The sequence below is a fragment of the Empidonax traillii genome, unplaced genomic scaffold (assembly GCF_003031625.1).
Source record: "Empidonax traillii isolate 1590-97213 ecotype Southwest subspecies unplaced genomic scaffold, ASM303162v1 scaffold8:size5222938, whole genome shotgun sequence".
Taxonomy (NCBI): domain Eukaryota; kingdom Metazoa; phylum Chordata; class Aves; order Passeriformes; family Tyrannidae; genus Empidonax; species Empidonax traillii.
In genome coordinates this window covers 2682593-2707896 of record NW_020955201.1, presented here as the reverse complement: position 1 = coordinate 2707896, position 25304 = coordinate 2682593, and the positions used below count along the sequence as shown (strand labels likewise).

General features: G+C 36.9%; 1 protein-coding gene across 1 annotated transcript in view; it reads left to right on the top strand.

The window, feature by feature from the left end:
* Positions 1-13895, top strand: part of SV2C (synaptic vesicle glycoprotein 2C) — a 104762-nt gene extending 90867 nt beyond the window's left edge. Inside the window, exons 10-13 of the mRNA XM_027882912.1 lie at positions 528-661; positions 1881-2084; positions 2971-3130; positions 11865-13895. Coding sequence (XP_027738713.1) covers positions 528-661; positions 1881-2084; positions 2971-3130; positions 11865-12048 — 682 coding nt within the window. The 3' untranslated portion in view covers positions 12049-13895. The remainder of the gene's footprint in view (positions 1-527; positions 662-1880; positions 2085-2970; positions 3131-11864) is intronic.
* Positions 13896-25304: the final 11409 nt, after the last annotated feature.

Sequence of the window (25304 nt, the reverse complement as noted above, 5' to 3'; positions counted from 1 at the left end):
TGCAAAAGCATTTTTAAAAACTTAGACCAGTATGTTTTGCATTTGATCTTAACATGGTAACTGGTGCGTTCATCTGGAGAAATAAACATTCTTTGAAAAATTCTTTCTTTTCAGCTTTTTGGTATTAGCAGGTGCTTGCTTAGTCCAAGGGACTGAGTTTCCGAAGCATCTCCTGATTTCCAGCTGTAATGTCAAATTGAAAACAATAGTGATTTTACAAGGCTATTCCATCAATGTCATGACATCGGTTTCTGTTGATGATTAAGGACAAGAACAGAAATATTATCAAAGAAATTATATTACCAGTTAGGGCCTGTAACTCTGTGGAACAATTTGTTTTATTAGTTCTTTTTCTAAACAGTAGTATTCTAGAATGAGCTAATCATTAATAATATCTGCAAAATGCATCTAAGGAATCATTTTTACTGGGGTTGAGATTTTTTAGAACTAAATAGCTGCATCATCTTGGTCTGTTGCTCCTTCTAAACTATGAAGGTAGACTGACAGGAATTATTTATATTGGGCAGGTTTATTATGATGAAGTTTAAATCGGTAACGTTTGAAGATTCGCTTTTTAAGAACTGTGTGTTTGAAGACATTACTTCACTGAACACATACTTCAGGAACTGTACTTTTGTGAATACCACCTTCTACAACACAGGTATTGTGAGAAAAAGCCCAAATGCCCATTGCTCAGCTGCATGTTCTCTTCTTACATTTATAATTTCTGGATTTCTAAGAAGGCATACAGGAAGTCCTCTTGTAGGAAATAAAAATCTATAAAAAAACAACAGAATCTCATAGTGTTACAACAGAGAAGTGAAAGGATCACACTGCAAAAGAGATACCACAGACTTAATATTGACTCAGATAATAAACATCTCTTTGATTTCAGTCATCCCTAAAGAGATTCAGTTTGGAGAGAAAAAATATGTTTACTGCTTTACTGGTAGCTGATGGGACCGGTGAAATACTTTGTTTATTGTGCTTGCTGTGGCAGGGGAATCTGAGTTCAGGATTCAAAGTACCTAATCTATAATTATTCCCACTCTCCTGAATGTTGTAACAAAGACATGAATCTGTATTTTCATATGTGGAAACAGAAGACTCTTTTTTTCCGGTTTATTAAAGCATAACTGAAACAGAACATGGCCAGCTAAGCTTGTTGGAAACATGGGACGCTTCTTACTGCTTTTCCAGCTCTACCGCAATCATAACAGTACAGTAGGTTTCAGAACAAACAATGCCCAGATTTCTTTGTGTGGAAGGAAGATATTCTTAATTCAGGTTTACAAGGCTGATAGGAGAAAGAAAAAGTAGAAGTATAGGGAGAGATCTCTGAAATGGTATTGGTAGAAGAATGACCTTCATAAAGTAACTCATCCCTGGGCAACCTTGGGACCATTAGGCCTTCTCAGAAATAAAAATAAGTTTGAACTAAAGTCTGTAGGAGTATTTCACTTAAAGAAAGTCAAACCATGCTGAACACAATTGGCAGTCTCATCCAAAAGGCTGTTTGATGTGGAAAGAGAAGGTCTGAAGATGAGCAAGACTGACTCATAGAAATTTGCAGATACCCAGTGTTTTTTATGGAAGACAAGCTGGTGCTGAAAGGCCTTAACCAAATACACTCCAAACGGGGCTAAAATACAATATAACCCTCTAATTCCAGGCTTTAGTTGCTCTTTTCCATGAGCTTTGCAAATCTTTCTAGTAAGATAAAAAGCTATAAAAATTAACAGCAGTAACTAGTCCCCTCTTACAAAGCAGTGAAACCTCAAAGCTGTCATTAAAGTTGCTTGAACTTGAAATGTTTTTAATCAAAAGCTGCACATGGAGTTGGCTGCTAGCTGAAATGTTTCTTTTTCTTCTTTCCACAGATCTCGAGCAGTATAAATTTGTTGACAGTGAACTGATAAATTGCACATTTTTTCACATCAGGACAGGATGCCAGATTTCTTTTGATGACGACTACAGTGCCTACTGGATCTACTTTGTTAATTTCCTGGGAACTTTGGCAGTGTTACCAGGGAATATTGTGTCCGCTCTCCTGATGGATAGAATAGGACGGTTAACGATGTTAGGTAGGGGCTTCACTTTGAAACCCGGAAGAAAATCGAAAGTAGCATGTTCTCTTTTCAAGGAATTTGGCTCAGAGAAATGCAAAACATTCCTTCTGCAGATACTTCATTATGTGGCATCATAAGTGCTGTTTTTAAAAGCCCCCAGTTAAGAAACACTAGGAAAAAAAGGTTCTGTGGCCATCTCTGCTATGCCACATTAGCAGTCATTGCTCTTCCACGCTGATATTACAAGAACATTACATAGAATGGTCTTATTTAGAATGAGATTTTGGAGAGTGATGACCATTGGGTTTATCTTTGCTCCAGCTGAAAGGAAAGCAAGGTGTGCATATGTGACAGTCAGCTAGCAGAGCAGATCCTTGGAAGTGTCAGCAGTTCTTTGTCATCTGTTTTGCAGAGGAATACAGTTGAAAGATATCTCCAGTGGATTGCCTGCAATGAGAAATCTGTTTTCAATTTACTTAAATAACTATGTTATAGTTCATTGTATTCATTTTCCAGGAGACTGTCTCTATATAAATACAATTCCCAGTCAGTGTTTTTATTGCTATAATATATGAACAAGTTTCATGTAATTGCAAAGATGATGAACAAAGAAGAATGGGGACCTTCCCCAAGCAGCTTGCTTTGGGAGTTCATAGAGGGTTCCAGCTTAATACTTTATGACATATCCTAATTTTTGAGGAGCTATGTTTTGTTTTATGGGCTCGTATAGCATTTGTCTTCCTGACTGCTCTTACCAGCAGAGGAAATCTCTTTAGTTTTTAACTCAGATATTTGCAGCACTTATTTAGCTACACTGTGTGTATAGAAACATTATACAGCACAAAGATTATTCTTTAAAAATATTTCCACTTCATGTTTGTTTCACCTGCCTTGTACCCAGGTGGTTCCATGGTTCTTTCTGGCATCAGCTGTTTTTTCCTGTGGTTTGGGACCAGTGAATCCATGATGATAGGTATGTTGTGCCTCTACAACGGCCTCACCATCTCAGCGTGGAACTCTCTAGATGTCATTACTGTGGAGCTGTATCCTACAGACAGAAGGTATGTGCAGATACTACATCTCCCCTAATCTCACTGACACTATCTCTATGTACCAGCAGAAATGGCAAATAGAAATGATTACATATCAGCTATGGAAGTGATGTTTTGAGTGGACCAAATGAATAATTTTTCTTGTGAAAACAAGTGGAGAAAATAACATTTTTTGAGCTATTTGGTATCTATTGTGCCTCAAATCAGAAAAATACCACTAATGTAGTTTCACATGAAAAAAGAAGGTCTAACTGCTACTCTCACTTAAAACAAAGCTAATGAGTAGTATTTCCGAAAACAATAATGGAGTATTTCTGGGTTTCCCCTAGTTCAGCTGGCTATGAAGGCATTAATTAGTCCAAACCAGCAATATAACTGCATTTGTGTACTGATTATAAAATGGTGAGACTCATAAATAAAAATCACTATCTGAACAATCCTAATCTTCTAATCAGTCTTCTATGAATTTGCATGCAGGGCTGCTGAAAGCATACATACTCAGCATTAAGTGGGTACAAAATTGTCTCAGGCACTGCTTTTGACTCTTCAGGACTTTTGGAGGAAATTTCAGGACAATTTTCATGTCCTGAAAGCATTGCTGCTATATAATATGGGTTGGCTTGGTTTTTTTCAGATACAGAGTACTTTTTAATCTTGATTTTATGTCACTTAATGAAGGAAGAACTGTTGAGTCATATTCTGTTATATGAGAATATAAAAATGTAAAAGCTGCATTATCTTGAATAGACTGGGATATTTCTCTTCTCTCAACTCCCTTGAAAAAATCTAATGGAAAATTGCCCAGATTCCTGACAAGGGACAGGCTGTCCTTTCTCCTGTTGCAGTGCTACTTGTTATGTCATTCATGGAAGTTTCTAATGCAGTGAAAAATACTTCTATTTTATAGATGTGTGATGCCTTGCTGGCAAGTGTAAATTTTTGGAAAGAGGTGCAACTGGCTTTCATATTGTCTGTCAGGAGGGGAAAAGTGTAAACTGGCTACTTTGTTTTCTTTTCATTGGCATTTTAAAAATACATGTTTCTTCAGACAAGAAATTGATGTCCACAGTTATGACTATATTGAATAGAAATTCTGTCCTACATAAGAACTCCAAGCACTAAGCTTTAATATTAAGTGCTAGTATTTTTATTACACCTCAGGAAATTTTTCTTCTAGCAAGATTTATTTCATCATCCAAATTCTATGATATAATTCTAATAAATATCCTGTAGAAATAGCTGTCTTTTTGGTATTCCTGAATGTAGCGGCCACATATATTTTCTTAAAATGAAATCAAGAAAAATAATTGGAAAAGCTATTGATGTTAATGGAAGGAAGAAAAGTCATCATTACTAGGAATGATAAAAAGAGTGTAATTGATATCTATCTATATATATCTGTACAGATGTTAGGGCATCTGTATTTGTAGCTAGTGCTTGGTTTTAATAGTTTCTGCTAGCTTTGGGATTGTAGCAAGTTCTTACCCATTTTTTCCTTTTTTGAAAACCTTGTGTATGCAGGAATAACTTCCTGGAATTTCCCCTCAGAAACTTACTTAAAGCCAAGTTGTTGAGACTTTTTGGCAACAGGTCAGAAAGAAAACTTGTCTCCTTGTATTATCAATACAAAAAGGTTGATAGGCCAAATCTACCTGTGCCAGGAAAGATCTTGTTGACATATACTGTAGATTTTACTTTTTTCCAAAATTTCCAAAAGCAATGGAACCATGACTGCTAGTTTTTGCCAGCTGGCTTATGTAAAAAAACAGTTCTAAATGGTTTTTTTTAGACTAGAACAAAGGTATTTCAGGTTTTGTACAACAATTTGAAAATCAATACCTTCAGGAACTCAAATAACTTGCTTGCAAGGATTTTTTTAATGGTATTTTTTTATCAAGATCAACATTGCCTACCTCTGGTGGTCCTATCCTTCCCTCCCAGACTCCTCTAATTTCCTGGGCAAAGCTTGCCACAGTTTGCTGGGAATTTCCAGCTTCTGCAAGTAACTGTAGGGCTGAACAGCCTTTCTAGGCGTATATAATGGACAAAGCTGCTGGACCTGTTTTTGCATGAGGTCCTTCATACTTAAGATTATGTCCTCTCTCACTACAAAGCCACATTCAGAGTGAGTCTGGTCCTGAAACCAGCTTCCAGTTTCCCCTGTAAAGGCAATCTAGGCACGAAATCTTTGCTCAGTCTCCCACTGTTTTACACATTTTCTTACCCCCCGTTAGTGAAATGACCAGAAACAGGCAGCAAAAGGCAGCTGGAGGTTGGGCTGGAAGCAAAGTGGGTCGAAAGAGGCCAGTACATGCTACTGTGCACAGGAGACCAGGCTGGGTAGCCCCTTCTTTTCCTGCTGCATGACTCCTCTTGGATACCAGCCAGTTGTGGAATTGCTGGGGCTTTGCCGGTGTTGTGCAGTGTAATACAAGAGGTGTTTCATAAGTTGTACTCCAGGTTATTTAGTGATCATACTGGCTTTTTGCCAGGTAGAAGTGTGGTGAGTACTTTGGCAATGTACAGTCTATGTGATACAGGGCACATATTTTGGTTTCTTCTTCATTAGCTGCCTGCAAGCAGAGTTAGGTTAGCTTCAAAATCTTAACAGATTGGGTTTCTGTATGAATTCACACTTATCTACATACTATAATTTGGTTTACTAATGCCTGGAATTGAAGTAATCACGGAGTTTGTTCTGCTTTCTTGATGAGTAGTTTCATATTTCATGCCATTTTACCTTAATTTGTGCCTTCATGTTCTTCATAAAACCTTGATTGATTTGTACAAGTGCTAACATAAGAGATGTTAGAGGCTGTACAGATTCCAAATGATTGTTGGGTAGATGATGAAGTTGTTGTAAAATGCGAAATTATGTTACTAATGCTAGTCAAAGGTAGGTTTCTGTCTTGCAGATGGCACATATGGAACAATGAATAATGGTTGACAATATAATACTATTTTTTAAACTTTTCTATACACAATTTCTAAAGAATACTCATGATGACTAAGTATGAACTAGCTAATTTCCAATATGCAAGTAAATTATAACCCAGCTTGACAATGTAAAGGCTTGTATTTTGTCTCATCTTTTGTCTTGTCTTTTATCTTATCTTCTTTAAGGGCTCTGCTGTTCTGGACTAGTCAGCAGGTTCTTAAGCCTTTGGTCGGTCATAAAGGCCTCTTAAAAGCCAAACCAAACTATTCCATAGACTGAAGCACTGCTTTGAAGCAGCAGTATTCACAGTATCTTGTGAACATTTTTGGATGCTCCATTTTTTTTCAGAGACTTTCCATATTTTCCAAACACTGCTTTGAAAGGAGATGATGTAGAAATTGAGGCATTGAGGAAAATTTTATTGTTAAAAGCAACTTTAGTATAGTGCATAAGGGGAAAGGAAAACTATAGACTGGGATGTGTGGTATGAACAATTCCAGTCACTGAGCATTTTAAAAGAAGGAATGGGCTGCAAGTCTGACTTCCACTACAGGATACAAATGTCTGCACTTTGGCAACCTACACCTGACAGTCCTAAGCTGAGCACCCAGAAAATGTGAAATACATGCTTACGACAATTTAGCTAGCTTGAAGTGACTTGCTCACATCGTATGTGAATTCTGTGGCAGGAATAGGGTTTTATCCTTGGCAGGAATAGGGTTTTATCCTTTCTCCTGACAGCACTCAACTACCTTAACCATGAAACTGCCTTCTCATGTTGCAGTCCCCAACCTTACTCAGAGAGCTCCTTCCAATTTCTGCAGCAGATGAGGGAAACCAAATTTCCTTTACTACATTTATATTTTACCCTCAAGCTCTCTTTGTTCTCTGCATTGGCAGAGTGATGTGGAAAAAAAATATTGTGTGATGAGGTAATTAGGGCTTGCATCGTAATGTGTGTGCCCAAGGGGCCTGCAATAACATTGCACAGTTTCCTAGCTCTGCCTGTAGCATAAATATGAATTGAATAGAGTTAAAGTTCTCTGAAGAAGGAACATGAGGATATTTTTATGAATTCAAAATGCGATTGTTGCTTTCACATAAATGGTAAGTATCTTCTCATGAACTAACTTGGGAAGCACCACCTGTAAAAACCAAGATTCTCATTAAGAAGTTCATACAACAAATAACCAAAACCTAAACAGAAAGTGGAATAGCAATAGATCATCTCCCACAGAGTAAATCAAGGTCAGATTGCATCAGATAAGCATCAATTCATCATTTTACTACAGCTTCCAGACATCTGGGTTTGGATCTTGTCCAGGAATATTTATTTAGAAGTCAAGGTGTGCTATAAAATGAAATCATTCTCTTTTGCCTTTTTTTACTACCTCTGAAATAAGTTTATAAATGTTTGGTCATAATTAAGAAATAAGTCTCTGCTCTTCAGTATGTTATATTTAATTTTTTCACTTCTTCTTGATACCTGACGATCTATCCCCAGAATAGTAAATATTATTCCCAGGATCCAATTTGTATTGTTGTGGCTGCAGAAGAGTCTTAACAGCAGTCATCAACTTACAGTAGATTTCCTGACAGCTATTTTCTACTGCCATCCTGTGGATGTGGTTCAACTGCATTTTGCTGAAATTTCGTGTTAATATTTTTAAGGTATGACGTGCCAAAACTACAGAATGCTTCAGGCAGTAGTCCAGGACAGGAAGGCAAATTCCACAGTATTACTTGTACACTAAGCACTATGATTGGTCAGGCTATGATAAGCATTTTGGTACTCTTTTTCTAAAAGAATATGAAATATCTGGAAATAGATGGAAATTTGTTCATAGAACATTCTGAATCTCTTTTTAATACTTTACATATTATCAGCTCCAAGAAAAGTGATACACAAATGTTTTCTTGTAACTTGTTGGATAGTCTCAGCATTAGCTCTGGCAAGAAAGTTAATAGATATTTTTGCTACACATTCAGTAGCACTCCAAGACAGTGAAGTCTGCAACGGAAAAGTGGATCTGAACTATTTTATGTAGGAATATAAGCACCTGGTCTAAGAAGGAGCATATGTGGCAATCCGGAAACACGCTCTTTTAATCTAAAGGCTTGGATAATCCCTCCATTTTTAACTGTTTGGACTCTTGCCATTTTTGTGTGGGGCTTGGGTGAAAGGAAGTTAACCATTTTTCTTTGTCACAGCTTTCTCAGCAGCACAAGTGAAATACACTAGGAAAAATTCCTTTTCAGTAACATCCAGCTTTCTCTCAGCACTGACATTTTTATAAAAGACTTCTGCATTTTCTTGTACCAATACTAAAATCTGCACCTGTTTTTTGTTTATTTGTTTGTTTACGTTTTAAAGACAATCTCAAATTGATTCACTACCATTTTCTTGTTGATGTCCCTGAAGAGTTTAAGGGCATTCTCTTGCTGGATAAGGGATTCTTGCCACTGGTCTCCCTTGTATAGTTATAATGACTATTCGTGGAGTCAAAATTACACTTTTGTATTAAGTGTTTGCCCAGTAACTGATCAACAGAAAGAAAATTGGTACATATACAAATAGCCCTATGCTCTTGGAATTTTCTTTTAATTGGTCCATGATGCTGAGATGACACATTACATATCTTTGATCATTTACAGACACTCTAGCACTTTCATGAAACATTGTAGTGGACTGTACTAATGCTGCGAGAGACGACTATGGTCATATATTTATGTGATATATTACAGCATATTGATTTTCTGGCTATTTCTACTCCACTGGATTGAGTAGAATAATTATAGAGGCATGAATTAATAAAGATTTTAACCAATTTGAATCATGAACCCTGTTCTAAGAAAGATGTTTAAACAACCAAGGAAACTGAATTTGCTATCCCTAGAGCTCAACAATTGCTTGAACACTTTGTTCTGACTACAAGTACACAATAAATTCACATTCAAACGCAGTATTAAAATTGAAAGGTAGGAAGGTAGAAGTTTGTGTGTACTTTTCAGGTACAGGTCTTAACAAATTTTGTTTAAGCCTGTAAAAATCTTATTGTTCATGCCAACGATGTGCTTATTTTAGGCAAAAGGACATGCCTGAAATCAGCTTAAAGATTAAAATATTGAACTTCTGCTGTGTTCATTTTGTATCATCAGGACAGCCAAGGGCAATGAAAATGGGCTTATTTTGTCTTACCTTTATTTGTTTACAGTTTGATAGCACTAATGGGATTAGATTGACAATGACTCCTTCCAATTGGCAAAATTCTGTAAGTCCATTTTACAAACTGAGCTGTTTTTTCAGTTCCAAAAGATTACCTTAATTTTGCTCAGACACAAGAGGTGTTGAACAAATATTACACAAAATTACTTTAAGCCTTAGTAAGGTAATTTGGGGTATATAATCCATAATAGATCTAAATCACAGGGGCATCTGTGGAGCCCAGCACATGAAAAGAAATGGTTCAAATTGCTCAGAAAAGCATATTCAGACCCCTGTTATAACTAGTTGTTATAAGCAGCTAACATCTGTGAAACAGCTTACCTTTATAAGATAGTATAAAAAACCACTAAATATAAGTAAAGCATCCCCATATGTTTTGTGCTATTGTTTTTCCAAAGATTTCCTGCCTGTATCTATCCAGATTTGCATTAGATGGATCTATGTATTCTTTGGGGAGTTCTGGTGTCTCTCTGAATATACTGAGGCTTCTGACAACTAGGTGTCTAATTTCTCTATGTGATCACTGTTAGGGGTTTTTTTTCTGTTACTGTTATTTGGGGGCAAGTTTGATTTTACATCAGCACTGGCAACTGAAGAAGTCATATTTACATGTGTGGATAGTAATCACAACCAGTCACCACCATAAGTTTTGAAATACTTTCTGTGCATAAATGACTCATAATATGAGTCTGAAATTAGAACCATTCTGACTCTTTTCTTCTTTTTTCCCTGACTTCTTCAGAATAGGTGCAATCTGTTGGTATCCTATCACATAAACTCAGTTTTCCAATCCAATTGTGTTCTCTTTAACCTCTTTCTACCTGCTTGTGATACAGTCTGTTTTAACTCAGCCTTTCCTCTTCATGATACTCCTTCCTACCTGCTTGCTCTGTGCAGCCCTTCAGAAGGACCTCAACAGGTTGGAGAGATGGGCAGAAGAACGGGCTGAAATTCAACAGAGCCAAATGTAGGGTCTCACACCTGGAAAGAATAGGTCCCTGGACAAGTTCAACCTGCTGGACTAGGATGACCCCTCTAGGCAGGGAGGTTGAACCAGATGACCCACTGTGGTCCCTTTCAACCTTACCTATTCTGTGATTATGTGAGCCCTAGAAGATGTGTCAGTCTGGAGTTCCTTCCCCCCCAGTAGCTACCCACCATCCTGTGTCAGCTTCCTCCAGATATTCTGGACTTTATCTCCCTTGTAGTGCAAATGTTTCTGCACTAGAGATTTGATTGTCTTCTCACAGGCTTTGGAAGATTTCTCTAATAGCATGGGTGTTTGCTGCTTCCCACAGTGTATCTCATGCTCCTGCTTCAGACCAGTTCCTCCAAAGGTCGTGCTTAAAATGGGCAAGTTTTAACTTATTCCTTCTCTGAGAAAGGTATTTGCAAGGAGCTGCTGCAAGTGTTCTTCTGTCAGAAATCTTCACAAGAAACACTTCAAAAATATGCTCATCTGCTGCTCTCTCTGGCAGCCCTCAGGGACTGTTGAGGGTCAGAACATGTCATTTTCAAAATTACTATGTACAAGATAATACCATTGCAGTGACCTGTTTCTTCTTCTTCAGATATCATCAATACTTATTGTCATGCAACATCTGGATGGATGTCATGTTTTACACAATGAGGAATGGTGCTTATTTCAGACAAATTAGTAATTTCTTTGCTAAATATGAGGTATTTTAAAGAGATTAAAATAGTGATGTGGTTTGCAAGAGACAAGAGATTCTACCCTCATACAGGCACTTTTCTAAGGACACTTTTGGAGGGGGGGACTTTATTCCTGCATCTATGAATCATATGGTCATGTCAAAACACAATTTATGAAAATGATAGCAATTTGCATAATACATCTATGCATGAACCACCAAACAATTAAAACACTTTATTTCAGACTACTGTAATCACACCGCTGCAATACAAAAGCCCACTTGAATTGCTTATGTCATACTTTGTGTTGGCAATCTATTTCCTTTCCCTTTCCTCCAAAGTTTCTCAGATATCTCTTTTGCACCGAACAGGTTTTTATATGTCCTGTCTTCTTTACCTCTAAGAGATAAACATCCATTATTATTGGAGATGTCATTAGCCTTTTAAAAAAGCATTGGTTCGACATGTGTACCGCTTGTCAGAAATTAATTTTTATTTTTTATTTTTTTTAAAGCTGATCATCCTTTAATTCTGATGACTTCTTTCTCAGATCCCCAAGCAGTTCACTTTTGAGAGCTGCTCAACGCATCTGTTCTCTCCTAATCAAGCCTTTTAACTCTTACTGAATTTCCATTTGCAAGTCCCCTGTTCTGCTGTAGAGCTTCAAACTCACCTGTTCTGTCATTGGTTTCACATTTTGGTCCCTGGGGCAGCAAAATGCGTTTGCGTCAACCAAGTACTGTAGCAGCTGAGCTTTGATTTCACATTATAAATAGATTTCGATATAAATACAAGCACAGAATCATTATTGGCATAGACTGTGTAAGATATTGGGGCTGTACTGATTTATTCACACTGAGGATTTATCTCAAAAGCTTTACTCTTTCACCCATTTTTTTTAAATTTTCTTCTGTTTTCTCTTCTAGGGCAACAGGCTTTGGCTTTTTGAATGCACTATGCAAAGCTGCAGCTGTACTTGGAAACCTAATATTCGGTTCCCTTGTTGGTATCACCAAAGCAATCCCTATTCTCCTTGCTTCTACTGTTCTGGTATGTGGAGGTTTGGTAGGACTTCGGCTTCCTGACACAAGAACACAGTTGTTGATGTAACTGGGACAAACATTTACTATTTATTTCCTTCTTTGTACAAATGTCAACTCTCCTGACCAATGGTGCAAAGGCTTCAGATTCTCAACACAGAGTAGAGCGCTCAAATGTCAGAAATTAAACTCAAAAGATACTTTGGAGTAGCAGAGATTTAGAAACCTCTGTATGAAAATTTAAATTTCACTTTTGTTTGCTTGCATACATTAATGTTCAAAACCATTTAACTTTGAACTGCAAAGCTACCTCTTAAAACAGTTTCGGTGACATATCCAGGAAGGTAAAAAACATACTGATTACCAGATATTTAAAATTAAAGCAGTTACACTATTTAAAAAAACACATGCTAAATTTGGCCACGGCATTGTGAGCTTTTGTAATGTACAGACGTGCAAGTCAATTACTTAGCAGTATTGGTGCAGAGAACATTAATGTATCGATGCATGCAGCATTTATCAGGAAACTCTACACTGAGAACACTGATCTTCTGCAGCTGTGCATAGGTGGTAAAAACTTGTGGCAACAAATTTTAGTAAACATTTTCATGCAATTTCAATCTAAAGTAAAGATCACCAACTACACCCCATATTGACTGAGAAGGCAACAACTACTGTAGGGAATTTAAAAGTCCATATAGGTATGCAGTAAAGAGAAAAACAAAATGAACCGTTTCACTCTTTGCTGCTAATCCTTCAGAAAAATTTTGTTTTATTCTCACTTGTGGTATCTGGAATATTTTTTCTATTTTAAAACTGTGAATTCATACAAATTTATTTGTTATTTCAAGTATGAATAAAGGAAGAATCAGGCCAGTGAACTATATGGTAAGTAAGATACTTTCAGAAGTTTGTTTGATATTTATATATATAAACACCTTCAATTTTTCATAGTTTGTACACTTCTTAATATAACCATTTTCTCAGCTAATTTTTAATAGTTCTAGAGATGTCTCACCATTTAATACTTTCAAGTGTCTCTCTGAAAGGCCATTCAGAAAGAAGCTATGGCAAGGCTGTAGGGAGTGGTAATGTTTTTATTAGACCAGGAGCATGGATGGAGAGTAAATGGCAGTAAATCTATTCCTTCTGTGCTGTAGACTGTTATGAAATATGGTAAAGTTACCCATCAGTCCTTATGCTATGCAAAAGGTTATGGAATCTGTTTAAAATGTTAGCATTAAAAATTCAATACATATACATTTATATGAAGTTATCAAAGAGGCAGATCCTCTGATGGCAGAAACTGGCTTTGCTTTCAGTAGAGCTAAGACAATATGTAACAGCTGATGAACTATCTGCAGTTTCAAGTGTAAAATAATAAATTTGCTATACAGCATACAGAAAAATTTATCAGGTTTTTTTTTTTTTTGGATTTATGTCTGACAACAATTATTAGGTGTATGAATTGTTGCCAAAGAAATTAGGCTTTCAGATGATGTCATTGTGTAGTAAAATGATTTTTTTCATTAGTTTTTCCTCTGCTTTTACATGTGAACTTAGATTTAGGTACTACTATCTATCACTGCATTCTGTATCAGTCATTGTCTTTGCCATATTAAAGGAGTCAGTAAAAGTCTACATAAAAAGATCACTGAATACATTTAAAGTTCACTGTTTAATCTACTGATTTTAGGAGAGTCATTTTCAGTTACTAACATATGCCTGTGCTACATATTGTAGTACAAAAAGTGTTAGCCCAAGATGTGGTTTTCTGTTATTTAATTAGAAAAGAGTCAGAATTAAAAAGCATGAGTATGGAAAACTAGAGGGCATTATTTTCATAGTGATAATTTAAATATGTTATAGTAAGAAAAAATTTAGGAAATGTACTTATTTTGGAGTATTAACAGTTGAGATATTTGAGATTAAATATTTTATGTTTAAATCTGACTTAAACATATCTTTTAAATTTCTAGACTGTGCTAAAAAAGGAGGAAGAATAATTTTTTTTACTGAATTCTAGGATAAGAACAAAATCCTGGCTTTATTTTCACATGTATGGCTTTTGTCTACTAGTCATAGCCTTAGTATTATTTCAAGGCTGTTTTCTGCAATGCGTATTGTATTTGAGCCCTATTTCTCTGTGCCATTCATTAGTAGCACAGGTTCACATCCTTTTACTTACTGCATAAGTTATTTTGAAATCTGAAGCCTCTGTACATGTTTGGAGTAAATATTAACAGCAATGGTAAAATATTGCATTGTGTTGCTATGCACTGTCCTTTTGCAGTAATATATTCTGCCCATCTCTGCATGTAATTCCCAAAAACATTCAGATGCACTTCATACCACCTGACCAGCTTGGAGGAAATGGGCCACAGAAAAATAAGGTTCAGGTTTTGAGGGATGTGGTTCAAATTAACACTCTAAAATCTCATTACATGTAAAACTATGTCAATTTCAATGCTGTTTTTTATTCTAAATCGTGACTATGTCATTAGTATGTGCTTAAGTCTGGATGAAATGGAATATAGCAATAACAGAAATTAGTAAGGGTTAAAAAATTCAGACTATGGAGACCTTGCATGGTTCAGAATTAAGTGAATGTTCTAAGTTGGGGGGGGGGGGGAAGAGTAAGAATGAGTAGGAATTGGGTGGAAAAGTAAATGGAAGAGATGAACAAAGAAAAAATCCACCAACATTTCCAACATATGAAACAAAACCTGAAGTTAGAATTTCCCTAGGTGATGAGCTGATTGACTCAACAGATTTGAACTAGTGTGCAAGCCAGGATCAAGGTTGTCTGAACAACCAATAGTTTTTGCTTGAGTGCAGTAAAGATTTATCTCACAAAGACAAAAGAAGTGAATGCACCTTTGTGCTATAAATGACTTGGTAAGATAGGTGCAATCCACAGACTTGATCAGAAATCCTTAATTTATGAAGATCTGAACACAAATGATACATTATAAACAAAAGTAATTTGACTAATCTTTAGTGAATCTTTCTTTTCTTGCAGTCTCACAAGCAATCTCAGGTAATAAATACTGGACGGTAGAAATGGTACTTCCTTTCTATGTCTGTTCACTTATATCTCAAACAAAGAATCACTTAGTGGCCTATTTATACCCCTTATACACCAGAGAGAATCAAACTTGATAGCATTAGTATATCATAAATATAAAACATATGTAATCAAAACTGCTTATTTGTCTGTTTTGGTCATAAAACTGACTGCTAACTGAAAATCCGTGTCAGTCTAAACTGAAGTAGGATATAATGTCTAGTGTTATCCTATACAGCTGAAAACTCATCCCAACAACAGCAATGACAAAAACTACAATGGCCCCTGAAAACATAGAAGACTGACAGCATTTAGAATGCTATTAACTATGATGATCAACTAGTTTGAAATTTGAAAGCTGCCCAAGAAAGGCCACGTGTTGTCTTTTTTGGCAAAGAAATTTTATTTGAATTAGTTTTACTCCTTAGAGGTTCTGTAATAGTAGAGTTTAACTTAGCAGACTTTTATTTCTTGAAAGCAGTGTTGTGTTTGTACATTTTAACCAGATTGGCTATATCCATGTTAGCACCTTGTTGCTTAGAAGCATGTGCTACAACATTTGGTGTGCACTGCATTGGCTGCTGAGTGCAAGCCCCTAGCAAGGGAACCAAGAGTAGGTATAAATGGTGGAATGCTGAAAAGGATTGATAATGAATGTTGTACTGGGAAATCTTCTTCCCCCGTGTGTGATTATAACCCTTGATAGTCCCCTTACAGAGTTGTGTACTACAGGGCTTGGACACTGGTGAAAAAGAGTTAGCCCTTCTACCTGATGGCTCCTCTAGTCTACTCCTCCTTTATCATCTTGAGAAAGTGGGGCAAAGTTAAGATTGCTAGCTCAAGCTCTGCTCACTTTCTCTTCATGCCATTCCATTCATTACATCCCAAATTACTTTTCTTACTAGAGAACCAATCTTAAAGTCACAACTCTCTCCATGTGTTCTCATCAGCGTCTGACTTCCTAGTAACATTCAATAAGAAGTTTTTTTGCATATCTTTTGCAATTCAGCCATATCTTTTTAAAACAATATGGAAAGCAACCACAGAAGTCCTTCTGTGAATACTATCCTTTTGAGGCAGCCAGATTCCACTACATATCCATTCCAGTTCTCTACATATCCGGAAGGCTGACCTAATCCGAGGAGAGGTCTCCTCTCAGCATGGCCCCTCTTGAGGTCCTGCTGTGGGTACAGATATGGGGGAATCTACTTGTCTGTGCACTTAGCTCAGCCCCATTTGGAGGAAATATTACTCTGTATTCTTTTTTTCTTTTCCTACCACTGTGGAACCCTATCTTAATCTAACTGCTCTTGAGACACAAGTGCTGATTCCAATACTTAGCAATGTAATATAGTCCTCAGCCCCTCACATGGACAGCCTGCATGTGCTGGGCTTTCACTCTCTTCCCCATTGTGAGTGTTAAATTAATCTTTATTAGTCAAGAAAGATGTTTACATCCAGTCACACCTCTTTACCTAAACAAGATGATATCATGCTAATACAATGAACAAGCCATGTTTCCTGTTTAATAACCTGGAAATGCAATTGAAACTTCAATCACAATGTTAAAAATGAATCCTTGCACTCAGGGGGTCAAAGACACAAGAAGTGAAAACAGAAATGCTCCACTTCCTCTGGTGTTTTGAAAGAAAACACATGTTCAGTAATCATATTCCAGAAGAAAACATATCTGAGAAACTGCTTTTACTCTGTATTTCCTGCCTTCTTGTTCATTAAACTTACTGTAAAATATTAGGTATTTGCCTGCATTAGTACTTTCCAATGCTGCTATTCCAGGAAATGCAGTATGAAAATACGGACTTTTGCCTTTAGTTTTAAGGTAAGACAGGTATCGGGCAGTCATGTGGAATTAAAAGAGACATGTTAGCCAGAAAATCTGGAATGCAGTTCAAAACCTGAATCAAATAAAATGCTTCAATTTATAATGCCATTTGCAGATCTCTCTTGCCTTCACTTAACCTCACACAGTCTACAACCAGACCATCAGCCCCATTTGCTTTCTTCTAATGTCAGTAATTTCAACCAAGTGTTGCAAAATACTTTTGGATCCACTATCATCATCTGCATTCTCTAATTTTTTTTTTGGTAGTGGTAAATTCCCTACTTTTTCCTACAAAAGAAGAATCCTTTAACATTTAGTCCTACCCTAAATGTATAAGATTGCTACACAGAACTCCATCCACATTCAGGACCTATCTTTGATGCGGTGACTTAGCATGTCAAAAGCAGGAATAAGACATATTGGGCCTTTTCTTATTTAACAGTATGTTGAATTATCTACAAAGATTCTGACCTATAATACATAACTCTGCTTTCTAGTTTGAGTGCAACTAAAAATTAACAAAGCAGTAATTTTTGGCAGTCTTTTCCCATAAGATGCACACAATCTGCATTTACTAGGGAAATGCATAGGGAAAAATACAGTGCAATTGCTTTATGGTGTAAAAAATCTAAGCTGCTTGACAAAGGTCTAGAACAGATTGTTCACTTCTAACTAGTACAGAGTTCAATAATCAAAGATTTGAGAATACTTAACAACAAAAGCATTTGGATGAGGTTGACCTGACACAAAAGTATTGTCCTTTCCACCCAGGCTTTTCATGAATGTACATTTTAATGCCATGTAACCAAGAAGATTTGTAGAGACCTTACCCCCTCTCTGGCTATCAACACATCTGAGTTGTAGCCAGACACATCAGTCCACAAGTGAGAGAGAGAGTGAGAAAGAAAGAGAGCTGGCAGGCTGGCTTTCAGCACTCTCTCCACAGCAAGCCACCTAAGCTCATTTTGCTTGGATCCCAAGGACCTGATTTTTTGCTTAGCTTCCTACTTTCTAATGTTGGCGTTCAGTTTTCACCAGTAGTCCTGACCAAACAATCTGAAACCAATTGCTGCTAAAGGATAGCACTCATAACTCACTGCAAGCACAGTACTCTGCAGGACTTCAGTGTATTATGTGTTGTTCCAGTTTGATTTGTTGTTTAGAGCTAGAGTTGTCAGCTAGCACTTCTCTCTTACAATACTGCATGTATTCTTACCTGTAAGACGTCTTATATCCTCTTAATGTCTGCCTTGTAAATATATGCTTGTCCCCTCACTGGCTATGTGATAAAAGTAATTTGTGAATCTTACATAGGTCTATCTTACCAAGTTAAAAGATGATCCTTCAAAAGAAGAAGGTCAGGAAAAATAATGAAATGGAATCAAATTAAAAGCAAATCATGAAAAGTAAGAAATCAAGATGTAGCCTTCAATTACTTTTATTTTTCTCAGATGTTTTCTTTAAATCCTAGCCTGCAGCTATATAATATTGGATATTTTTAAAAAATATTACACAGTTAGAGGTGAATACATGTACAGATACACATGTGGGTAAGTATACACGCATATGTACACACTTCTCTATAACACAGGTGGATGTAAGACTTAAAACCATGTTCTCATCTCGTTCTCTATGACAGCTTTACATTCTGCATTGTGCATTATGCTTTGAACAAAAATAACATCCTCCTCCGTTCCTTGTGCAGAAACCTTTATGTAACTGTGCAAAATTCTTGGGATGCCAAGATTCATCTCAACTGGCCATTAGCTTTCAGACATTGGAAGGAAATTCCTGAGATGGTCTGAAAAATGAGCTTTGACTTAGCTGTTGCCTTCCCCTGCCTGCCCAGCCCACCCTACTGCCCTGCCACACTGTGCCAAACAGCAAAACAGCATGCAAAGGCACTGGTTGTATTCCAGTGACTAGGAGACGCAGCGCTCTCAGATACATAAACTCCTAAAAGCTATGACTTTTTGTCTTATTCAACCGAAAGGCCTTCAAAATGGTCCATGGGGATATCAACATGCTAACTTCTGTGTAATGTATGAGAAAATGTCTGTGATTTCCTGTATTGTATGTTTTTCATTGTTTCTGCATACGTAGTTGAAGTTGTTCTGGTGAAGTGGTTAAAAAATTATTTGCTAATGTTCTTATCAGCAATCTTCAACCAGCCTGAAACAGAGCCATTGCCAGGGTGTCTTTCAATCAATGATTAACACCCATGAAGATCTTCTACAGTAAATAGTGGCATATAAAGTCATGGTGGCTATAATTCAAGCACATTGAGCATGAAAATATCAGCACATGCACACAGACCACACAGCGATGGTGGAAAGAGCTTTTTCAAAAGCTCTGGCATTTCCTACATTGCTTCTTCCCTCTTTGAAGGGTGCTCACTCTTTGCAGTGTGCTTCCTCTGGTAGAGGACATGCACTCATGCTACAAAAGTAAGAAAGCAGAAGAAAGGGTTTATTCCTTCTAAAGGAAGCCAACTCTATAATAAGATTAAAACAAACCAACCAACCAACCAAGAAGCTTGCTATTCTTATTTATTCCCATGTGTTGTATAAGTTGATAAACTGAATACCAGTCTATACTAAACCTTTGGGAGGAGACTAAGAAAGGATAGCAATGCTTATGTGATAGTATTTTCAGAAGGTAGGAGAACTTTACAAGGAGAAAATACATATTCAGTGTATGAGGCCATAGCATATAGATTTTAATTGTGATCATGAACTGACAGTTTTAAGTAGAAAATTGTCATTCACATCTATAGTAGCAGTAGATAATATTACCTTTTATGTGGCAATGATAATTAAATTGTGTCTCATACTGGGCCTCAAATATATGTAAGAATACACTATACATAATTAGATATTTTTAAGTGGGCAATATCCACTGCAGTGTAGTGTCATATATGAAAAAGTTGGGTATAAAGGATGAGGTACAGAAAGTTGAGTCTTTTGCCTTCACTGCACTTTACTGGCATTGTCAGGTTACTGATTTTCTTTGTTAGTGTTTTCTAATGCTAAGCAACAGGAGAAAAACATGTATTCTTTCCTAGGTTTTTTGTGGTTATTTTCTGTTTGCAGGTTCCCCTTCTAGGCTTCCACTCAAATTTCCAACTGCTCTGAGCCAACTGGCAATGTAATTTTTCAAACAGTCTTCATTACACAAACACACAGGTACGTTAGTGTGAACATGTTGTCAAGAAAATCATAACCATGTCTCCATGTCTCAATGCAAGGTAACATGTACATATTGTATATACGGGTAACAAGCTACTTTGAAGTTGAATTGTCATTTATACAGAGGAATTCGACTTCAGATCTGCTAATCTGCAGCAAGATCTTGGCAATGGTCCTGACCTCGCTCTTTCTTTCTTTGTTTTCTTTACTGCTCTGTGTGATCTCCTGTAAAGCAAGTTACAGTCATCACTATTGTATATATGTGTTTGCATGTGTGTGCCTTGATAAATTCTCTCTTTTGGAGTTCTGAATTTTTCATTTCAAGTCCAGCTGGTACAATTGTGAACTCATCTTCCCAGTATCCTCCTCTGTGTCAGATTGCCAGCTTCCAAAATGTTTGACCAAGTGTTTGACCAAGTCCCCTGAGGAAAGCTATCTGTATATTTGTGAAAGGGCATGCTCTGTGTAGGATGACTGTGTACAGTATAAATCTATAAAATGTGGAAGTGTTTATAAATTTATCTGCAAAATATTTACATCTGTGTAACAAATGCAAAGTTATTTAGTGTACATCGGATTAATAAATGGGGATGATTTTTTGCTCTGCTATATTAAAATAAAGATTTGTTCTCTGCAATGAACACATGCCAGGTGTGATGATAGCCAGAACATTGTTCTTCTCTATCCGCAAAATACTACATTATCCACCATACAAACCCCCAGTTGTTTTACCTTTAGTAATAGAGATTGAATATGCAGTAAAAGTAAACATGGAACAAGTTAATAAAATTAAATGAATTTAAATGAGTGTTAAAAAAAAGATAGAGTAAGAGTTACTATATTTGCAAGAGGCAAAGCTCTTTTGTTAGCCATCTGGGTTGCATATTTTTATGGTACACAACTACACAAAATGGGCACATGGCCTTTCACTACACAACTGCTCTGCGGGAGTGCATTATCACCCAAAGGGTCTAATCTAACTCTATGTGAAAAGCATCCTGCAGCAAGGTATGATAATCCATGCATCTGAAAGTTCCAGAAGAACTTAGTATTCATGGGAAAAAACAAACAAACAAACCAATCAAACAAACAAAAAACCACCACACATGCAACTGAAAAACAACACAGAAACTCCCAACACTGAAGCAGTACAGCAACAATATTAAGTTCATTGCATTTGTGCAGTAGGGACTTCCAAAAAGCGTCAACAGATGAAATGTGGTAGCTTTAAAGTAAAAAAAAAAAAAAAGCTGAGTTATTTATATTCTAACATTTCCATGCCTGGATCAAAAACACATTTCCAAATATAGGTTATTCCAAACAGATGATGGACTAAACAAAACACATGAGCCCCTGTAGCTGTGTCACCAACAAGGAAAAGTTAAGCTAAGTGTGAGTTGAAGTATTTTTTCAGCTCATGCAAGAGTACTGTCTGCAAAACCCAGTGCTGAAGGACATATATGATTTTGTGATTGTCTTTTGATAACTGGAGTTTTTTGTGGTACAGTACAGAAAAAAACCTTTTATTTATTAAGTAAAAACAATGGAAGTAGTAATTCATCTCTTAAGCCTTTTTAGATGTACATCCTCATCTACCAGTATTTGAAAGGTGCACTGCTTTCATCCTCTACTTAAGTTGTGTCTTTTCATTCTGGGAAAAAATACTGTTCCTATCTTCTGCTGTTTTGTGCAGAAGATAGGACAAAACTCCAAAAGGGAGTGTGCGCAAAGATTGGCAGATAGTCTTCACAGTTACCTTTCAGAAACTAACCTAATCTCTCCATCACATCTAGAAAACTTTCAGTACCAGGGAATCTTGTGTTGGAGCACATCATCCTCCAAAAAAGGCTACTTTGCTTGTAGGGCAGCATTCCTCCAACAGAATTTTGGAAGAAGACATGTACACACTCCTGGCTGTGAAAACTGTGCTATCAAAATGGTGATGCTTAATTCATAGCACTCTGTGTGTGTCTGTCTACATATTGTGCAAGATGATACAAGTGCATAGAGACTGAGGATGCAAATGTAACAATGGGAGGCATTTTGTGTTATCAAAATGTCACCTGAGAACACATGTTAAATTAGATCATGTAAATCATCCATATGCTTTGCTTTCCGATAGGATACCAGCTAGGCTATAATTAGTATTTAATCCATAGAAATTGTAAAGTTATATAGATGATGTATTTGGCTTTTGTGAGATCGGTATCTAACCTGCATGCTCCCCATCCAATTTAGTAATCTCTGGACCTTTTCAATACACTTTACATTGACAGCAGAGATAAGAAATGTTGGCTGAAATTTCCTTATAGACTTTCCTAAAAATACTAAGCTAAACTGAAAATCATACCATTCTTTATGTTTTCTGGTGTCACCATTTGTAAAATTTCGCAATATGTAGGTTAATGCACTCTCTGCAAGATGCATTTCAAATCAGGTTATTTCTGGTTCCCAGAGTGAACCTAACTGGTCTGATTAGGACTTCAGTGATGATTTTGTATTACTATAGCAGACTGAAATTGTACGTGCTAAAAACTTGGGAGGAATAAATGCCTGAACGAACTACAACTGGAAATGCCTATGCTAATCAATGCAGACAATGTTTCCACCTTTGAAAATATGTCAGCAATACCAGTTCTTAGGTAAATCCTGTGGCTCTTTAGAAAAGCCAGACTGTGGCATTTCTAGTCACAGAATGAGAAATTGTTGAAGCATTCCTCAAACACACTGTTCAGAACTGGAAAAGTAAGTATTTAAGAATCATTAGCTACAAGAATGAAGTGTGAAATACCTTCCATAAAAACTTAAAATGTTGCTTGGATATCAGGATAATTTGGCTGAATTTTGACCAAATGCAGCCTAGGCCACTGGTCTGATCTTCATTCTCTAAGCAAAGAGCACTTTAATTTAAAAAGTTTCATGGTGATGCAGAGTTGCAGAACTGTTTTTGCTGGCGGTTACAATAGATCTGAATTGTGTATTTTACAACAGATTGTTTAGAATGCATTTAATTGTGTTTTGTGCCCATACAGACTGCAGATAGTTAACCCCAGGACTGTCAGGAGGTTCCTGACTTGAAATAAAGACGTCCTTTGCTTTGCAGTTAGACTGGACTTCACAGAGACTAGGAATGACAAATCAGATAAAACTAAGAGTAATCCATCTTCTGAAGTAGAAGTGAAGACATTGGTAGACTCTTATGTTTTCTACATCATTTGGCTTTGAGTCTCTGTCCTTCCACATGCTCCCCCAAGGACCTCCTCACAACCTCCAGGTTCTGCCTAGAAAGAGCATTGCAGCATTGGTGGTAGACTTAGATTGTCTGAAAGGCAATCCTCCTGGTATGTAAGATTACATATCAGTTAGGATCTTTTTTTCCCAGGTTTATTTCTCATCCAACAGTTCTGGACCCTTCATGAACTGCTGTCTGTGAATATGTTGCCCCCTCCCTCCAATTCCATCCATAAGGAGTTACAGAACTTACTGTTTTGATACTGTTCAGTAAAATTATTTGGAAAAAAAAAGCTCAGACTGCTTAAGAGCAATGACTTAGCGGCCAAATTATCAGTATGCAGGAAGAGTTTGACTTTGTCCTTTCAACCTTTAGCTAAAATCAGGTTTTAAAGTTTAAATAACATAGAGAATCTCTTCAGAAAAAAAATAAAATAGAAGAGGTCACCAGCTATTAGTAAAAAGACACTGAAGTAGAACCAAGGAGCATTAAGATATTGATACACTTTTGAATCACAGTAATATCAGTATTACATTGTTAATAACTGCCATAACTATTTAGTAGGGAAGTCATAATGTGTTTTGTGATATATATAAAAGTCATAATTACTAAAGACAGGGATACCAGGACATATGGAGCCCAATTCCCAGGGTAAAACCCTGGACTTTGCCTGCCAAAAGCATATCAGAACTGTTGACTGAACACAAACCAAAAGAAAAAAAAAGGTAGGTAAAAACATCCATCTGTTTAAGAAGTCATGTGTAATTAAATATATTACTTTGTATTGTTATCGTTACATGAATATTGAAACCGAGGAAAACTATCTGTGCATGGTGACATGGGACTTCCTTCTCTGGAAACACTTGACCATGTCAGGGGAGCATATTTTACCATCAATAATCTGGTTATAGGAAATAAACGGATGAACACCAAAACAGTGTAATTGCCAAACTGACCTACAGGTGGAGTAGGAAAAATAACTAATGGAAGGGAACAGGAAAGACCTTATTAATAAAGCTCACACAGGATTTCAGCTGTCACTGCTCAGCAGCAGACTGAGATCCTTGCTTGCCCAGGTACCACACACCTTGTGCGATGTGCTTGTGACTTGCTCATTTCCGCCACATGTTTTGGTGGGACAAGTCTTGAGTGGAGGGTGGCTCTGAGCCTCTCTGCAAGTGGTGCTGCCATAATCCAATGAGCCAGTGTCAGGATAACAGTGCTCCCCAACCTATCCAAGCTTCTGAGTAATTTTTACCTGCTCATTTTTCACATGCTCATTGTAATGCTACAGGCACAACTGATTTGGGATCTGGTTATCTGAGGAATACCCTTTTTCCCCTAGAGAAATAACAAAGACGCTTCCAGGAGGGTAATTCAAACTGAAGCCATTTTGATTTAAATAAGAGGAGGCTGCTGACACTGTGTTCCCTGTGAAGGGTTCTGGATGCTGGGATTAGCTGAGCCTCCTGGAGCCTGAATTTCTCAGTCTTTTAGACATGTTCTTCATTTTTTTACACTAATGTGAATAATGAGGAGCTTTTCAAAAACCTGGATTCATGCCAGTGGAAAAGTGATGGAAATAAGAAGACCAGAATTAGTCTGGTGGAAATCCGTGGGAGTTCAGCCTGTGCTTTATCTGTGGGGCAACTGTTGGCAGGCAAGAAATAGTTGTAGGGTTGCCTTGGCTGTCACTCAGTACGCTGTAAATGCAAAGCTCCTAGCTCTGTGCCTCAAGAGTAATAAATAAATAAAACATTAATGAGTTAAAAATGCATAGACTTTTAGTGGAGTGGAAACATTGCTAAGCAGATGCAATCACAAAGAAGCACACAGATGCTGTATTACAAAACCAAAAAAATGCCACTCAAAACCCCATAAAAATTCCCGCCAAAAGAAACGCTACCACCGGCAGGCCAATTATCACTTGTGGATAGCATGTGAAGAAACAAGATTTTATTTTTGCTACATCCAGCTCAGTAAAGAACGCTTTTTT